Source organism: Muscardinus avellanarius (genome assembly GCF_963383645.1).
Source record: "Muscardinus avellanarius genome assembly, chromosome: 2".
Taxonomy (NCBI): domain Eukaryota; kingdom Metazoa; phylum Chordata; class Mammalia; order Rodentia; family Gliridae; genus Muscardinus; species Muscardinus avellanarius.
The window spans coordinates 37,861,755-37,879,237 of record NC_137787.1 but is presented as its reverse complement, the minus strand read 5'-3'; the positions used below and the strand labels follow the sequence as shown (position 1 = coordinate 37,879,237).

The 17,483-nt window shown below is 40.2% G+C and overlaps 1 protein-coding gene across 1 annotated transcript in view; it reads left to right on the top strand.

The window, feature by feature from the left end:
- Positions 1-17,483, top strand: part of LOC308258346 (aldehyde oxidase) — a gene marked incomplete at its 3' end in the record, with an annotated part of 78,032 nt that overhangs the window by 17,818 nt on the left and 42,731 nt on the right. The window contains exons 6-16 of the mRNA XM_080688872.1: positions 1,860-1,921; positions 2,815-2,904; positions 5,283-5,363; positions 5,935-6,079; positions 7,030-7,122; positions 8,938-9,089; positions 9,266-9,359; positions 10,752-10,861; positions 11,826-12,010; positions 13,187-13,349; positions 15,083-15,175. Of these exons, the coding sequence (XP_080544998.1) occupies positions 1,860-1,921; positions 2,815-2,904; positions 5,283-5,363; positions 5,935-6,079; positions 7,030-7,122; positions 8,938-9,089; positions 9,266-9,359; positions 10,752-10,861; positions 11,826-12,010; positions 13,187-13,349; positions 15,083-15,175 (1,268 nt within the window). The remainder of the gene's footprint in view (positions 1-1,859; positions 1,922-2,814; positions 2,905-5,282; positions 5,364-5,934; positions 6,080-7,029; positions 7,123-8,937; positions 9,090-9,265; positions 9,360-10,751; positions 10,862-11,825; positions 12,011-13,186; positions 13,350-15,082; positions 15,176-17,483) is intronic.

Sequence of the window (17,483 nt, the reverse complement as noted above, 5' to 3'; positions counted from 1 at the left end):
CAAAATAAAAAGTAAAAAGGAAGGGCTGAAGGTATAGATCATAAGTAGAATGTCCCTGGATTCAAACCCTAGTACAAAAAAAAAAAAAAAAAAGAAAAGAAAAAAGGAAAAAAGGGGGCCAACGTATTCATTAACCCTTGGAAAGAGACCATTTATCTCTACAAGCTGTTCTCCTACCACTCTCCCCTGTCAGGTGGGTGCTTTAGAAGTACTAGAAGGCTGTTGATAAACACTGCATGAAATCAAAGAGACTAGGGGCTTCCAGTAATACTTGTTTCAAAGTACTCTCTGTGTTCACTCTGGAGCTATTTTATCAAGTTCAAGAGCTCGTTGTGTACTTGGGAAGAGAGGGGATCTTCAACAAAAAGGTTCTAAACAATTTTCTTAAAAATAATTGCCCCTCAAATCCTCCATGTGGTGCAGTTCTCCATGGCTCTGTTTGTCCTTGTCTCCTCCTTTTGAGGAGCTCATCTCTCTGCTCAGAGGATGTAAGACTGCAGCTCATGTATATACCTCCTCTGCAAGACATTCCAGGGAAAACCAGAGTAAATGGGGGCAGGGAAGAGAGACACGGCACTCCAGCTGTCTTCTGCCCAATTTCTTCTAGGTCTCATTTGATTTCATGGCTGTTTATGATGTAAGCAGTTGTCAAGAGATTGTCAATTTTTAAGGTATAAAGACATATAGGAGGAATTTATAGATAGTCCCGTTGCCAGAGAATTTGACTCATTGACTTTGTTTTTCAAATAAGACCTCAGATCGGGGGTGGAGCAAGCCCACGGGACCACTGGGAAAGAAGCACTGGCCTGATGCTTTATTGTAAATAAATCATGGGCTCAGTTGCTTCCAAAGTTTAATAACTACCTTCGCTGCTATATAATGCCTGTGATCTTTTTACCAACTGAAACTTAACTCTCTTTTCTCAGTCCCTTTCTCTCCCTTGCAATAAACTGATAACAGTTACTGTAAGTATTAATAATGAAAGTTTTTCTTCTTTGAAAATGAGAATAAAATCCTTCCATTTGCAACAACACAGATGAGCCTGAAGAACATTGTGCTACTTGAGTGAAATAAGCCAGACACAAAAAAAGAGCAAATACATTGTGATCCCACTTATATGAGGAGCCTAACATAGGCAGATGCAGACAAGCAGATCAGAGAATGGAAAAATGATGCATCATTGGTCAGGGTTACAAATTTGATATGCAAAGAGCTAAGTCCTAGAGAGACACTTCACAGTATAGCTGCTTAGTTATCAATTCTATATGGTATGCCTAAACATTTGCTGAGAGGACAGATATTTTTAGGTGTCCTGATCACTGAATGAATCAATTAATGAATCAATTAATGAATAAATGCATGTAAATAAGTAAATGGCAGGAGGAAACTTAGAAGTAATGGATATATTATGGCTTTGACTGTGGGAATGGCTTCATACCTCCAAACATGTTGAGTTGTATACATTATATGTATACACAGCTTTTTGTATGTTAATAATACCTCCATAAGGTTTTTTGTTTGTTTGTTTGTTTAAGTTAACCGTGGCTCCTGAATGTGATTTTAGAGCAAGTTTTGTATGAGATCACTGCCATTTGAGCACCTATCAGAAGCAGAGGTGGGCATAGAAACTGTTTATAGAGAGAAAGTACAATGACTGAGCTATTAAAATCTGCATCAAGAGTCTCAATGAAATACCCCAAGTTTCTGATGTAACAATTCGGCTTTGTAGGCTAAATGGACTGAAATGTCAGAGCTTCCTTCTGAGATGGGATCCTTCTTTCTATCATGTGTTTGGCAACCTCTGCTTCTGTCCACTCTGTCTATGCCACTAGATTAAGAGCTGGGTTTTTCTCCTTCAGGTAACCTGTGCCGTTGCACTGGATACAGGCCTATAATTGATGCATGTAAGACTTTCTGTAAGGTAAGTAGAAAGGAGCATGTGGCTGAGTAAACTTCTCCCCAGTGAAACAAAGCAGTAGGGATTGTGAGGTGCGATTAGGAGAACATCCATTGTTATTAATTCAGGGTTACTTCTTATCTCAGGGTCTATAGTTATCTTTTATTTGACTTGGGTAGAAGGCTTATCTTCACTCACTGAGCTTCCCTTGGTAGTCACATCCTGAGCACCTAAGCATTTTGACATTGGCTGCAGGGCATTGCTTATAAAAGGCTACTCCCGACCCATTTGTCTGGGTCAAGTACGCTGCCTGGACCTCCTGTATCCCTCTGTGCATAAACATGTCCAGCATAACTTTGATCACAATGTGGTGCCATTTCCTGGATGCTGTTCTCTCTTTTAATGAGTCTGTGGGCTGCTTGACAGCAGAGGCTGTACATCTCCAGGGCCAGTCTCCATGCCCTGAATAGCCTATTAACCAGTGTTTAGTGAATGAATAAATGAACAAACAACCTTGAAATGGCAGATGAAAGATCATGTTTTGGAAATGAAACTATGAGACTAGTACGTTGCAGATAAAAACAGAGTAAGGATAGCAGTAATTGTTAAGACTTATTGTTAATATTTATAATACTAAATGATAATACTAGTAATATTAATAAGTAATACCATTATGATATGTGCCATGCTTGGTTTTCTTTAGTTTAACTTATTTAATAATTGCGGCTCTTCAAAATGTCTTATAAGCTCAGTTTTATCAGTTACTTTGGGTATATTCAAGTGCAAATGATCCTCTTTCATGACATCTAACAACATTGATTCTGTGTTGTAGCATTTCAACTGGTATTCATTCACTTTATTTCATATTTAGTAGCATCAGTTTTGCCTTCCTACTGCTTTGTTTTTTCACCCATCAGACTTCTGGCTGCTGTCAAGGTAAAGAAAATGGGGTTTGCTGTTTGGATGGAGGGATAAATGAACTTCCAGAACTTGAGGCAGAAGATGAGGTTAGTGAAATGCAAAGTTGTTAAAAAGTTTTCTCTGAACATAAGCAGCGGAGCTACTCTTAGGAAGAATAAATTGCTCCCCAATTTTATGATGTTGAGCTAGGTTAATATGTTCCCTCGTATTGTCACTCCACTTACATTAAAAAAAAAAAAATCAAAGCCAAGCATGGTGATCCACACTTGTAATCCCAGTACTTGGGAGGCCGAGACAGGAGGAAAACAGGTTCACAGCCAGCCTCAGCTACTTAGAGAGGCCCTCCGCAAATAAGTGAGACCCTGTTTCAAAAAAAAAAAAGAAGAAAAAATAGGGTTGGGGATGTACCTCAGAGTTCAAATGTCCCTGGGTTCAATCCCCTGTACCATACACACACAAAATCAGACTAAGAAAGAGCAGGGGAGATGGAGAGAGGATGGTTAACAGGTAGAGCAGTGTGGTGGGATAGCAGGAATAACTTGGAACTGTCCTATAGCACAGTATGCCAACTGTGGTTGGCAACAATTAATTAAATGTTTCAAAATAGGTAGTAGAGAGAACTTTTAATATTTTCCTCACAAAAAAAGATAAATGTCGCCGGGCGTGGTGGCGCACGCTTGTAATCCCCGTGCTTGGGAGGCGGAGACAGGAGGATCGCGCAGGTTCGAAGCCAGCTTCACTGGCTTAGGAGACCCTGTTTCCAAAAAATAAAATAGGTCTGGGAGTGTAGCCCTGAGGTAGAAGGGCTTCCAGGAACCCCAGCACCACCAAAAAAAAAATAAATGTCTCAGGAGATAGATGTGCCAATTAGCCTGATTTGATCATTACACATTGTATATATGTATTAAAAAACACACTGTACCATAAGAATATGTACAATTACTGTGTGTCAATTAAAAATAACAATACTCTTAAAAGATCTACCCTACCACTTTGTCCTTCATTTCAGATATCAGTACCATTTAATATAACTATCTAAGCTGGGCGTGGTGGCGCATGCTTGTAATCCCAGCATTTGGGAGGCTGAGACGGGAGGATCGCAGTTCGCGGACAGCCTCAGCTACTTAGTGAAGCCCTCCGCAATTTAGTGAGACCCTGTTTAAAATAAAGAATTAAAAAATAGGACAGGGGATGTAGCTTGGAGGTCAAATGCCCCAGGCCTGCAAAAAATAAAAATAAATAAATAATATAACTATCTAGAAGAGAGGAGATGTGTTGATCCCTAGTGCCCTTTGGTTTATAAAAATCATTTTCAAGTCTTTGGGCTAAAAGCCAAGTGTAGAGGTCAGGAAAGAGAATAGGCAGATAAAGTAGTGACAGAGAGGTGGCAATTGAGAAACAGTCCTTGTTCTTGGTTCCATCTGGTGCTGTAGCCTGACTCCACTGACATGTATACAATGCTGTCTCTGGGCTCCAAAGAGAATGTTCAGGGAATCAAGGGTTTCAGAGGCCTGCTGACCTCTGCACAATGGATAGATCTATGTTGGAGCCCTGACGGGGAGCTCAGAGGTGGTAGCAAACCAGCTAAATATCTGGCTGTTTGCTGTATATCTGACCATATGTCTTTTTTCTTCCAGCTTCATTCCACAAGGATTTAAAGTAGTTAGAATTGCTGGGTGTGGTGGTGCATACCTGTAATCCCAGTACTTGTGAGGCAAATCAGGAGGCTCACAGGTTCGAGGCTACCCTCAGCAACTTAGCAAGATCATGTTTCAAAATAAAAAATAAATAGGGTTGGGGGTATAGTTCAGAGGTAGAATACTCCTGAGTTCAAACCTCAGTACTGTAATCAATCAATCAATCAACCAATCAACCAATGTAGTTACTGTTGTTTGATCACAATATAATAATCACCCCTTAGTCACAATTTTGTTCTTTGTGGTTTCATTTATTTAGTCAATTGAAAATAGTAAATGGAAAACTCCAGAAAAAAGCAATATATAAGTTTCAAACTGAAGGCCATTCTGAGGAGTGTGATGAAATCTGTCCCATCCAAAATATGATCATTTCTTTGTCCAGTGTATTCTCACTGTATATGCTACCCACCTATTTGTCACTTAGTAGCCGTCTAAGTTACCAGATCAACTGATATAGTACTATAGTGCTTGTGTTTAAGTAACCCTTATTTTACTTAATAGTGGCCCCAAAGCACAAGAGCAGTTATGCTGGAAGTTTGGATATGCCAAAGGGTAACTTGTAAGTGAAAAGGAGAATATTATCTACATAATAGTGAAAGAGAACTGTATTCTGAGTATGTTAAGATTTACAGTAAGAACAAATAGCAAAAAAACATAGTATATATAGGGTTCAGTTCAATCCACAGTTTCAGGCACCCATTGGGGTCTTGGGAATAAGAATAAGTGAAGTGGGGACCACTATAACCTCTGGTACTTTTCTTTTAAAGACAAGTCCAAAACTCTTCTCAGAAGAGTTGTTTCTGCCTTTGGATCCAACCCAGGAGCTGATATTTCCTCCAGAGCTAATGGTAAGGAGAATAACAGTGACACTGAGGATTCCTAGAGGAATTAATGATACGATGTCAGGAAGGGCATTTGCTTCTGGATTCTTTCAGAAGATGACTGGCAGATAAGTAACATCCATCTGCCATCCTTATCTCAAAGTCTAAAGAGTGTGGACCAGAGAAGAGATGGAGAGGTGAGGGTGGAACCAGCATCAGGGGCCAGTTGGCCAAAGGAGTTGGTGGTGTTTATAAGATGTCACACAGCCATTAGGTGCATAAATGTAGGCATGTTTTTCCACTTCTAGTTTCACTGAAGTTTATTCATAGCTTGACAAAACTATCTTAATATATTTTTAAACATTAAAATAAATTCCTTTAAGAAATGACAGCACCAAAAGTATCTACATGGAGCAGTTTCTAGAAGGAAAAAATATGGTCATATTTCATCCTGAATTCTGACTCATAAAGCTCTACTTCCAGGTCACATTCTAATTTTTAGAAGATCTGTACTTCCTTTCTCTATCCCTACAATGATAAAGCAGAAACTGGTGGACATGCCATAAGGTATCTTGAATCTCTGTTACCCTTTCAATAGATAATGGCTGAGAAACCACTCCAAAAGACCAGAGTGTTTGGTGGTGAAAGAATGATGTGGATTTCCCCAGTGACCCTGAAGGAACTTCTGGAAGCTAAATTCAAGTATCCCCAGGCTCCTGTGGTCATGGGAAACACCTCTGTAGGTATGTGGACCCTCAGAGGCTTCTTATGAGGAAGTCAAAGAAAAAGGAGAAAATAGCCTCATAGATGTATATCAGGAAAAGCAGTCAGAAATAACATCTTTTAAAAAAGTTTTTATTGGTGCACTGTAGTCCTACATCTTAATGGAAGACATAACATTTTTAATCCCTTGGACTTGATTTCTTCAGCATTTCTCCAGAGACTTTATATCATTAAATAAATAAACCCTGTGGCCTTCACTGGGGCAGTTGCACAGAGCTGCAAGGAAGGGCCTTGCTCCCCAGCAAAGAAACAGAGCCAATGACCGCTGTCCTGCCTTGCCCTGAGAGCTGATCTGGGCTTCATTGTGAAGCTGCTCTTTATTTTCTCTCCCATTGGTGTCACAATGAGTAGAAAATGTTTTATTAAAACTGCAGCTACTGGCACTTCCTGTTTTAGCCAGTGGAGGCTCAGCTTGACAGCCCACCTCTCTGAGGAGCTCCCAAGAGTCTCCTCAGAGAGAATTTTGAGTATATCATATGGCCAACCTTTTAGGGCTAACAATTTCAAAGCATTCTCCAAGTGTAAAGAAAATCCATCAGCCTTTTTCTGTGTGTGGTTTGTCAATAAAAAGGAAACAAATAGAAACACAATTTTTTATACAAAGACACCAGTTTAATAGTAATTTCAAAATTAAAAGGGCAGCCAAGCATGGTGGTGCATGCTTGTAATCCCTGTGCTTGGGAGGCTGAGACAGGAGGATGGCGCAAGTTCGAACCCAGCCTCAGCTACTTAGTGAGGCTCTCAGCAACTTAGTAAGATGCTGTTTTCAAATAAAATATAAAATAGGTCTGGGGGTGTAGCCTGGAGGTAGAAAGCCCCTTGGTTCCATCCCAAGTACCACAAAAAATTAACAGGGCATTTAAACCCAGTTTATCCTAATCTTCTGTTTTTGTGTGTGTTAATCTTTTAGGTCCTGCAATGAAATTTAAAGGTGTCTTCCACCCAGTTATAATTTCTCCTGATAAGATTAAAGAACTAAGTGTTATTAGCCATGAACTTAATGGTAAGTTCTTAATTTCCTTGTTCTTTTAGTTAAAATTCATTTCTCAATTTAGTTACTTTGTCTAGCATACAATCAGAAAGAGAATTATTCCTAGTGATATTATATGCAGAGATTCTCTCCTTTTAAGAATGATGAAATTCTGTAAAGTGGGGGGGTCCAGGAAGAATTCTCTGAAGTTATACAAGACAGTAATTGTTGGAGTGTCTGAATAGTTGTATTTTTTTTAACCAAAGAACTTTGTCTGTAATATCAGAGAAACGCAACAACTATTCAGTGGAGGTACCGTACTGAATGCTAGTCAGGAGATAAAGATGAATGGGGCACAGTCTCTGCTCTCCAGAAGCACAGCAGTAGGAGAAGCAAGTTTGTGTATTAAGCAGCTAACTCTCTGGCCTTTTCATTCCTGTAAAGGAAGTCGATTTAATGACAATGATTAGCAATATAAATTTGGGTTTGGAGTATGGCCTCTGGAATCTAATTGTTTACTGTGGCTATTAGTCTTATTGTTTTGTTAAGATTCATGGAGATTATCGAAAGCAGTCATCATAGTACTCAGAGCGAGTGCTCAAAGAATTTAGTCTTCATCATCTCCACCATCAACTCCACCAGTGCTACCACCACCACCACCATCCCCTACCTCAATTACCATGACCATCATCACCTCCATCCTCATCACTAACTTCATCACCACTGCCACTACCGCCTCCACCACTCCATCACACCCATCATCCCCCACCACCTCTATCACCTGATCACCCCCATCACTATCATCACCACCTCCATCACTATCACCACCTTCACCACCATCACCATCACTACTTCATCACCACCACAATCATTACCATCTCCATCACCATCACCACCTTCATCACTGTCACCACCACTACCTCCATCACTACACTACCTTCATCAGTATCACTACCTCTATCACCATCACCATTTCCCCACCTCCATCACCATCATCCCTTCACCTCTATCATCTCCACCACCTCTACTACCATAACTACTACTATCTCCATTATCATCACCATCATTACCACTACCTCCATCAGTGTCACTACCTCTATCACCATCACCACCTCCAATACCATCACCACCACCACCATTATCAGCATCATCATCACCACCACCACCACCATCACCACCACCACCACACTCACCATCACTATCACTACCTCCATCATCATCACCATCACTATCATCACCTTCCTTCACCACCATCACCATCACCATTACCACCTTCACCATCAACTCCTCCATCACCACCACCAACTCCAATACCATCACCATCACTACCACTACCTCCATCACCACCACCATCACCATCACCACTACCTCCAACATCATTACCATCACCACCTTCACCATCACTACCACTACCTCCATCACCATCACCACTATCACCTCCATCATCATCGCCATCAGCACCTAATCACCCCCACTACACCAACACTACCACTATCACCACCACCTTCACCACCATTACTATCATCACCCCTACCTCTACCATCATCATCACAACCACATCACCTCTACCACTTCTACCACCACAACCACCACTATATCCATCACCATTACCACTTCCTCCCCCATTGCTACCATCATCACCACCTCTACCACCATTACTACTACCATCTTCATCACCACCTCCATCATCACCCTCACCACCCTATCACCACCTCTACCTCCATTAGTACCACCACCTCATTACTACCACCATGTCCTACAGCATGTATCCAGTATTCCATGTCTGTAGCTTTGGTTTTCAGGTCAGCAGTGACTATACTGCATTCTTTACACATGACCTTATTTCAGGGCTAACCCTGGGTGCTGGCCTCAGTCTGGCTCAGGTGAAGGATGTCCTGTCTGATGTGGTTCAGAAGCTCCCAGAAGAGAAGACACAGACATACCGTGCTCTCCTGAGGCAGCTGAGGACCCTGGCTGGGTCCCAGATCAGAAACATGGCAGTATGTATACCTTGAGTGTACATTCCTTGGGTGACTGTCCCTGAGAAATCGTTTTTCTTCTTTTGAAACAGACAAAGAGAATAGTTTTCCAAAGTTTTCTTTGCTTAATCCTTTATTTTAGCATTAGTGTTTTTATAATTACATAACTAAAGTGAAAATATCTCATTATTTCAAAGTCTTTAGGGGGCCACATTATGAGCAGGCATCTAGATTCAGATCTGAATCCTCTCCTGGCTGTGAGCAACTGTACCCTCAACGTGCTATCAAGAGGTAAGTGCAACTTCCTACCTAGGGAGCCTACCCTTTTTTCTCGATGGGGGTAGCAATGGGGATAGAGCTGGTAATGATGGTGGTAGTTGGGAAGGCAAGAAACCTTCTTTGAAAATGATTCTTCCCTATAATATTAATACTTCTTTCTGCCTTTCTGTGTAGTCTGGTCTTAAAACAAGATGCTTCCAATTTCATCCTGTTTCTTTCTGAAACCTTGTGGTAGATATTTTCACATACCAGTCACCCTACATTGAATGCGCTTGTGCTGATTAATATCCAGATGTGATACAGCTATTGGAAAGAACTGTAAGCTGTTAAGAACCTTTGGGCCCTGGATGGAAATATTCTCCAGGCAGCAGACAAATATGTGGCACATCATGCTTCGGGCTCGTTCTTAATTTGTCCGTGATGGGTGTCCGTATGTCTTTTCTGGTTGAAACATGGCTATACCTTATTCTATATTTATTTGCTTGATATTTATTTTCAAAACTAATTGGGTGATGTGTGCATGTATGTCTCCACCATCTTGTATTCCATTAAGATATATGAATACAATGCACCAATAAAATAAAATAAAACTAAGCCCAGGAATTTTATTTCTCTTATTCCAACTTGCCTAACAACTATTAAGAAGTTCTAATCTAGGTGTATTGTCTCTTAAAATATAAACCAGCTTCTTATTATCCTCATTGCTAAATATTTACTTCTTCTATCATCTAAACTACTAACTACATTTTAAGGAGGAAGATTTAGTTTTCAAATTAAGAAATATTCCTTTAAAAGTCATACCATGAAAAATAGGCTTTATGATGGGAATGAAAACATCAAAAACAACTCAGTTTTATCCCTAGATCATGTTTTGTTATAGCTTTAAACTATCCCTCCTCTTAATGTATTGATTAAAGAACTCAATTTCTTTAAGTGCTGGGGATAAAAGTGTAAATAAACAAGATAACACCTCACTGGTTTACACATTAATTAAAGAAAATTTGTAATTTATTACTGTAGCCAGTAGAGTTTCCGGTTATAAACAATGTTGACTACTTGATGAAATATCAAGAGGGATGTTATGTCTATTTCCTCCTGATAAAGCTCTATGTGAACTGTGCTGTTCGGGAAGAGAACTGCTAAGTTCCTGTTCAATCTGAAACTCTGGGCTGCTCTGCTCAATGGTTTTATCTATAAGCAAGTAAAGTATGCATAAAAAGGTGGGGCCTGGACTGGAAGAAACAATGCAGGATGCCATCAGAGGGCAAAAGGTTTGTAAACATAGGAAGAGCACTTTCCCCCCAACAACCAAGTTTCTTCAGATTTTTAGCAGAATAATTTCTTGCCTTCTGTAAGTTTGTTTAATACACCATATTCCAGGGAAAGTGTCACTTCTTTCCACAGAAGGAAAACGACAGATTCCTTTAAATGATCAGTTTCTCAGCAAGAGCCCAAGCGCGGATCTCAGTCCTCAAGAAATCTTGATCTCAGTGTACGTCCCCTTCTCCAGGAAGGTGAGAATGTCCTTCTTTTAATTTCCTGGTTTTACTAGTGAGCACACAAATAAAGCAGCAAAGGGTGTGTTAAGAAAGTATTGAGTGTGACGGGGAAGATGAAACCTCAGCTGCAGAGAGTAGCCTGCAGCCAGTGTCCTGAGGACTCGGGCCAACTTCTTTTGGCCTGTGTTGTACACTCCCCCATTCGTTCCCCTCCTCCTCCCCAAAATCTAGAGTTACTTTCTAGCAGTTTTTTTTTTTTTTTTTTACAAAATCTTTTGTTCCATGAGGTTTTTTCCCTAAATGAAACTCAATAAATATACCTCCACCTGTATCTTGATGTTTGAAAGAGGCTTAAAAATGCATTTGTAATAAAACTTAGTGGAAAACAGCAAGGCTTTTGGAGTTAAACTCAGGTTTGAGACCTAGTTCCAAGATCTGAATTACCCAAAGCTTAGATTACTCATCTACAAAATAGGAGAGCCCACACATGCCTCAGAGGGTGCATTGGTTTTCTAGAGCTGCCATAACAAAGAACCTGAGTTCTTAAACAACTGAGTAGCTTAAACAACAAAGATTTGTTTTCTAGAAATGTCGGAGGCTGAAGTCTGATATCAGGGTGTTGGCAGGGTTGGCTTCTTCTGAGGCTCCCCTGAGCTGGGCTTGCGGAAGGAAGGCTGCCTCCTCTTTCTGTCTTTACATGGTCTTCACTCTTTCAGGCTCTTCCTTTAAGGGCACCAACCATTTTGGATTAGGGCCTTCCCAATGACATTGTTTTTGTTTTGCTTTGTAAAGATTCTGTGCCCAAATATGACATAATCTGAAGTCCTGGGGATTAAGGTACCAACATAGGATATTAGGGGAACATAATTCAACCCCTACAGAGGATGCGGCATGGATCAGCAGCAACATATACACATTTCCTGGTGTGTTGCTGTCCTTCAGTGTGTTTCTGCACGTGCCATTTAACTTCTTCTTTCAGTGGGAATTTGTGTCAGCCTTCCGACAAGCTCAGCGGCAACAGAATGCACTAGCGATAGTCAATTCAGGAATGAGAGTCTTTTTTGGAGAAGGGGATGGCCTCATTAGGGAACTATCCATCTCATATGGAGGTGTCGGTCCAACCACCATTTGTGCCAAGAATTCCTGCCAGAAACTCATTGGAAGGTAAGGTAGCTGTTCTGTGGGAAGAAGTAATTATTAGAAGAAAAATGCTCGGTACATATCTATTTAATGACAAGGAATTCCAATAAGATTTTATGATTATTTTTATGTATTGGTTTTAGTTAATTCTGAGGCCGGCACTATATATTAACACACATACATGCATAATACATGTATATATAATGTGTGTATATATTATATACATATAAATTTATTACATATACATGTATATGTAATGTGTATGTGCATGTATATATGTATAGTGTATGTATGTGTGTGTGTGTGAGAGAGAGAGAGTATATGTGAAAGACAAAAGAGAGAATACTCATCTCCCAATAGTAAAATAATTTATTCCCACATAAAATATTCCTACATAAATAAAAAATTATTATTATTTATAGTTAAATCATTGCTGCGTGTATTTGCCTACTTCTTATATCTATAGGTAATACTTATTTACAGGGAAATGGATGGAAATGGAGGAAATTATGCTAATTGAGATTAGTCAGTCAAAAAAAATAAGAAGTTGTATGCTTTCCCTAATATGTGAAAGCTAGGGAGAAATGGGTGACAGGAGGAACTCTAGATGAAGAAGGAGACTCTGTAGATGAGCAAATAAGGCGACCTAACTGAGGGGATGGGAGGGGGGAAGAGGGAAAGTCTCTAAAGCACATTATGTTCTTGAACCAATATTTCTTGAGCATTTACTAGGTAAACTAGCAGGGAACAGTGAATAAAGGCATGGGCCTTAAACTTGCCTGCTCCGATCCTCAGTTCAGACTCTATTGACTATATGCTCTTAGTCAGCTTACTTAATATTAGGATACCTCAGTTTCCTTATCTGTCAAAGACAGATAATCATTCCTACCTCATAGGAAAGTTGAGAGGGCTAAACAAGAGAGTACATATGCAGCACTTAAAGCAGACTCTAGATACTCAGTAAATGTCATTGTGATAAAGGGTCCATTATTCCTGGTCCAAGGATTCTGTGCAGATGAAAATGTGGTGACACCCAGGCCAGACATCTGGAGAGTGGAAGACTAATTTGAGCCAGCCAACCTTAGGTTGCACGCTTAGTTCCTGCCTTAAACTGTAGCTATTTGGCTTGCATATTGGCTGAGCCTGTGAGATAATGATTCTGTCAGGCTAGGAGTCTCCCTCCTCCTTTGCCTCTCACAGGCCCTGGAATGAAGAGATGCTGGATGCAGCTTGCAGGCTGGTTCTGGATGAAGTGTGCCTCCCAGGCTCAGCCCCAGGTGGGAAGGTAGAGTTCAAGAGGACCCTCATGGTTAGCTTTCTCTTCAAGTTCTACCTGGAAGTGTCACAGATTTTGAAGAGAATGGTAAGTGGAACTAGTCATATATTAGCTTTCCCAGAACCAGGGACTGGGATGATATCCAAAGTGGGGGCAGAATGTGAAAGATGAAATACTTGGAAGGCTGAGCCAGGAGGATGGGAGGTTCATGGCCAGCCTCAGTACTTAGTGAGGCTCTCCTCAACTTAGTGAGACTTTGTTTCAAAATTAAGAATAAAATTAGGGCTGAGGGTATAGCTTGGAGGTAGAATGGTTCTGGGTTAAAACCCTAGTTCTAAAAAAAAAAAAAAAGTTGATCCAAATTAGAAACATGTAGTCTTGTTAGGCTTCCTTTGGGCTGACTGTGGATGGGTGTGAGTTTTGAAAAGAATTGTAAACAAAGAGCAGGTATTATGAAGGATTTTGTTTAACACCACTCTTATTTTGCTCTGGGCCTGTTGTTTTTCTAGAAAATATGCTAATTTTTTTTGCTTCATTTCCTCCTGCTCATTGAGGTTCACCTTTATATGTTCGGCTTTCCTCCCTGGGCTCAGCTTCATTTATGTCACCCATAAGAGGATGATGGCTGCCACTGCGAGTGGTTATTATAAAATGGGTCACTGTAGGGAAAAGGCTTCATGTGGTTCCTGGTACTTCAGAGGGACTGTAGTAGTCTTAATGACAGTAGTGAAAGCTCAAGTATTTTCTTGCCTGGCCTCCCTTATGACAATTAGAGTTACGAGATTGTTGACTCTAAAGGGTGTGAGCGAACAAACAATCTCTCAATAAATGTGCTAGGTCCAAAGGAAGCTTGAACCTTATTGGCCTCGTTGACATCATGCTACAACCAACCAACCAAACTAGATAGAAGCCAGGACTCTCCATGTGTACAAAAGAAGCATGATAACAGAGCCCTCTCTTATGATTGCCTTTGAAGTACCTTTTCATTATAGATGGAAAAACTAACAACCACATGGTTGTATCAAATTTTTGAAAAGGGAAGCTTGAAATCATATGGAACATAATGTCACTAGGTTATCAAAAGTGAAAAATTATAGGCAATTATAGACTCATGCAATTAATAGCAAACTAATAAAACTTCTTGAATCAAAATATATGATTTAAAACTTCTTTATAGTTTTACATCTCCCATTCAACTTCCTCTCTTTAAAAATTATAGCTTTTATTATATTTAAATTCTATTAAAATTATTTAAGTTATAAAAATAACCATCAGGTATATTGTTTAATGTTTTTTATAAAAGACTCAAGTGGCCCATTTTCCTCCATCCTAAAGAGTGTTCTCTCTGGGGACTGGAGCACATCCTCCTGTGTAGCAGTGGCAGGGATGCTGTCTCTGTGTCCCTTTTCTGCCACTTGGCCAGGTGGTACTAAGAGTTTCATGCAATGGTGTGATTCGGCTTTGACTTTTCCTGGTATAAGTATTCTCCTCTTTCCTGTTTGGTTTATTTAGCTTCTCTCTTCCTGTTGTGTTGGTGTGTAAGTTCTCAAATCATTTAGAAAAGCATGTGAGGGAATCATCAGAAACAGAGAGATGGCAGAAGTCATTTCATTAGCTCTTCATACCAGGTGAGTGTGTGTGGACCTGTCCTTCAGGTCAGGAAGTTGCTTATTCTCCCAGGGTTCTGAATAGGGTGAGAACTTAATAAATGTTAGACTTCACAGTAGAGATGTTTGCTAAGGATAATGCTAGCCTCCTTTCCAAAGTCATGTTGGCACATTTGAAGTCATTCAAATATCTACCTTGGCTCTCCTTTTCAGGATCCAGGTCACTATCCTTGTCTGGCAAACAAATATGAGAGTGCTCTAGGAGATCTTCATTCCAGACATCACTGGAGCACGTTAAAGTACCAGGTTGGTGGCCTTTTACTTTTTCTTTTTAAAATTCAGAGCCTGGGCTGCCATGCCTTCCCCTGAACTTTCCCACTGCCTCTCAGTGACTCTCAGGCTTAACAAGTCCAAGCACTCGACTGGAGCGCTCACAGCCTCCTTTAGTGTTGATTAAAATCCCCAAACTTGCCTGGGAGGCAGCTCAGCAGCAGAGTGCTTGCCTAGTGTATGTGGGACCCAGCACCACAAAAAGGAAAAATAATTTAGAAGCTTATCAAGAAGAATCATAATTAAATATAAATCTAGCAATAGTAATTTTAAAGAAAAATGTTTGTTTTGATCTTAAAGGCCATGTGTTTTGTACTGTGGCCCGTGCTACCAGCGTGCCTGAGCTGGCCAACTCACTACATGTTTTCTGCCATTGGGTTTGTGATTGTCTACACACAACCAAAGCCCTGTTCTGTGTTAGGGTGGTGAGCAGTTCTGGTTTCATCCCAGAGGATCAGAAGACACGGGCCCTGGAGGCTGATAAAAATACAGTGATACTTTTTGGTTTGGGGTTTTTGTGTGTGTGTGTGTGTGGTACTGGGGTTCCTGAAGACCCTTCTACCTATGGGCTACACTCCCAGACCTATTTTTATACATTTTTATTTAGAAACAGGGTCTCTTAAGCCAGCACAGCTGGCTTCGAACCTGCCCAATCCTCCTGTCTCCGCCTCCCAAGTACGGGGATTACAAGCGTGCACCACCACGCCAGGCACAGTGATACTTTTTAACAGGACCTACTGATTTTTGTTTGTTTGTTTGTTTGTTTGTTTGTTTGTTTGTTTTGGTGGTACTGGGGTTCCTGGAAGCCCTTCTACCTCCAGGCTACACTCCTAGACCTATTTTTACATTTTTATTTGGAAACAGGGTCTCCTAAACCAGCGTGCGCGGCTGGCTTCGAACCTGCGCGATCCTCCTGTCTCTGCCTCCCAAGTGCAGGGATTACAAGCGTGCGCGGATTACAAGCGTGCGCCACCACGCCCAGCAACTGATTTGTTTTGTTCAACCATAAAGATAGCTCTACTTGCCAGGCCTTCCTATCTATGTGCCTTTTCTGTGAGTTATATTTTAGAGCTGAATCAAACATGAGTTCTAAGAGAAATTTTCAAGCTGTCCTGATGCTGGTTTGACTATTAGAGGGAACAGAACTGCTCACAGCTCTCAGATGGAATTTTCTGCCATAACATCATAATATTATCACCTGAAGTCATCCTGTTGGCACACTAGGATTTGATGTGTTTTTCCTTGAAATTGTTATCAAGAAACTCAACTTTGAGAGATTTATTAAGTCAAGAATAGGAAGCTAATTTTAAAAACGTCAGTTCATTGAATCCATTATTGGATTTAGTTATAAAAGCTTACAGTGGGTCACGATGAATGCTGAGCTGCTACATACCCCTTAAGGTTTTAGGTCCAATATGTTCAGAAATTCAATGGGTCACGATGAATGCTGAGCTGCTACATACCCCTTAAGGTTTTAGGTCCAATATGTTCAGAAATTCAAATATGCCAAACTGCATTGGAACTGAACATTTTGAAAGTGAAAAACAGCTGCCATGTTTCCTGGTATTCTAAAAAATACAACATTCAGAATTACTGACTTATAAATACCCTCACATTCTCCTGGCAATGGAAAACATTTCAGAAAGGAAGAACAACAGACCAGTGGTCATTCAGCCCATCTAAAGAAAACGGAAACCCTTCACAGAGTGGATGATCTTGAAGGGAGTGGTTATTGTGGATTGCAAGACAATAATTTGGATGCAGTGCATCACCCACAAAGATGAGTTTTGTTTTTGTTTTTTCTATTTTTTTATACACACATGAATATCCATGTTGTTGGAGTGGCTTCAGCCTTCACTGAGTCTTCACTGGGTCACCTGCAATATTTGAGAAATCATGCCTGATAAAGCCTTTATAATTTTTTCCTTTTGATCACCACCTCAATTCCCTTAAGGAGAAAGAGAAGAAATTTGCTGAGAGTTCTTGGTCACAGGGACAGGGCAATGAGCTATAAAATTTAAAAATACATGAATATTAGCAAAAGATTCCAAATTTATATTATCAGAAAGAAAGATTTCAGTTTATTTACTTATACAAATAGAATTTCCATTGGAGATGTTTGGGACCTATATTCAAACAAAAGGTGAAAAAATACATCGTGGCTACACATTCCATTTTACCTATTGAATTATTGTATTAAGCTTATTACCCTGATGCTATTATGAATAGTGACTTTTTTCATTCTCCAAAGTGTTCTGGTTTGGGTGCAAAATATATAGCTACC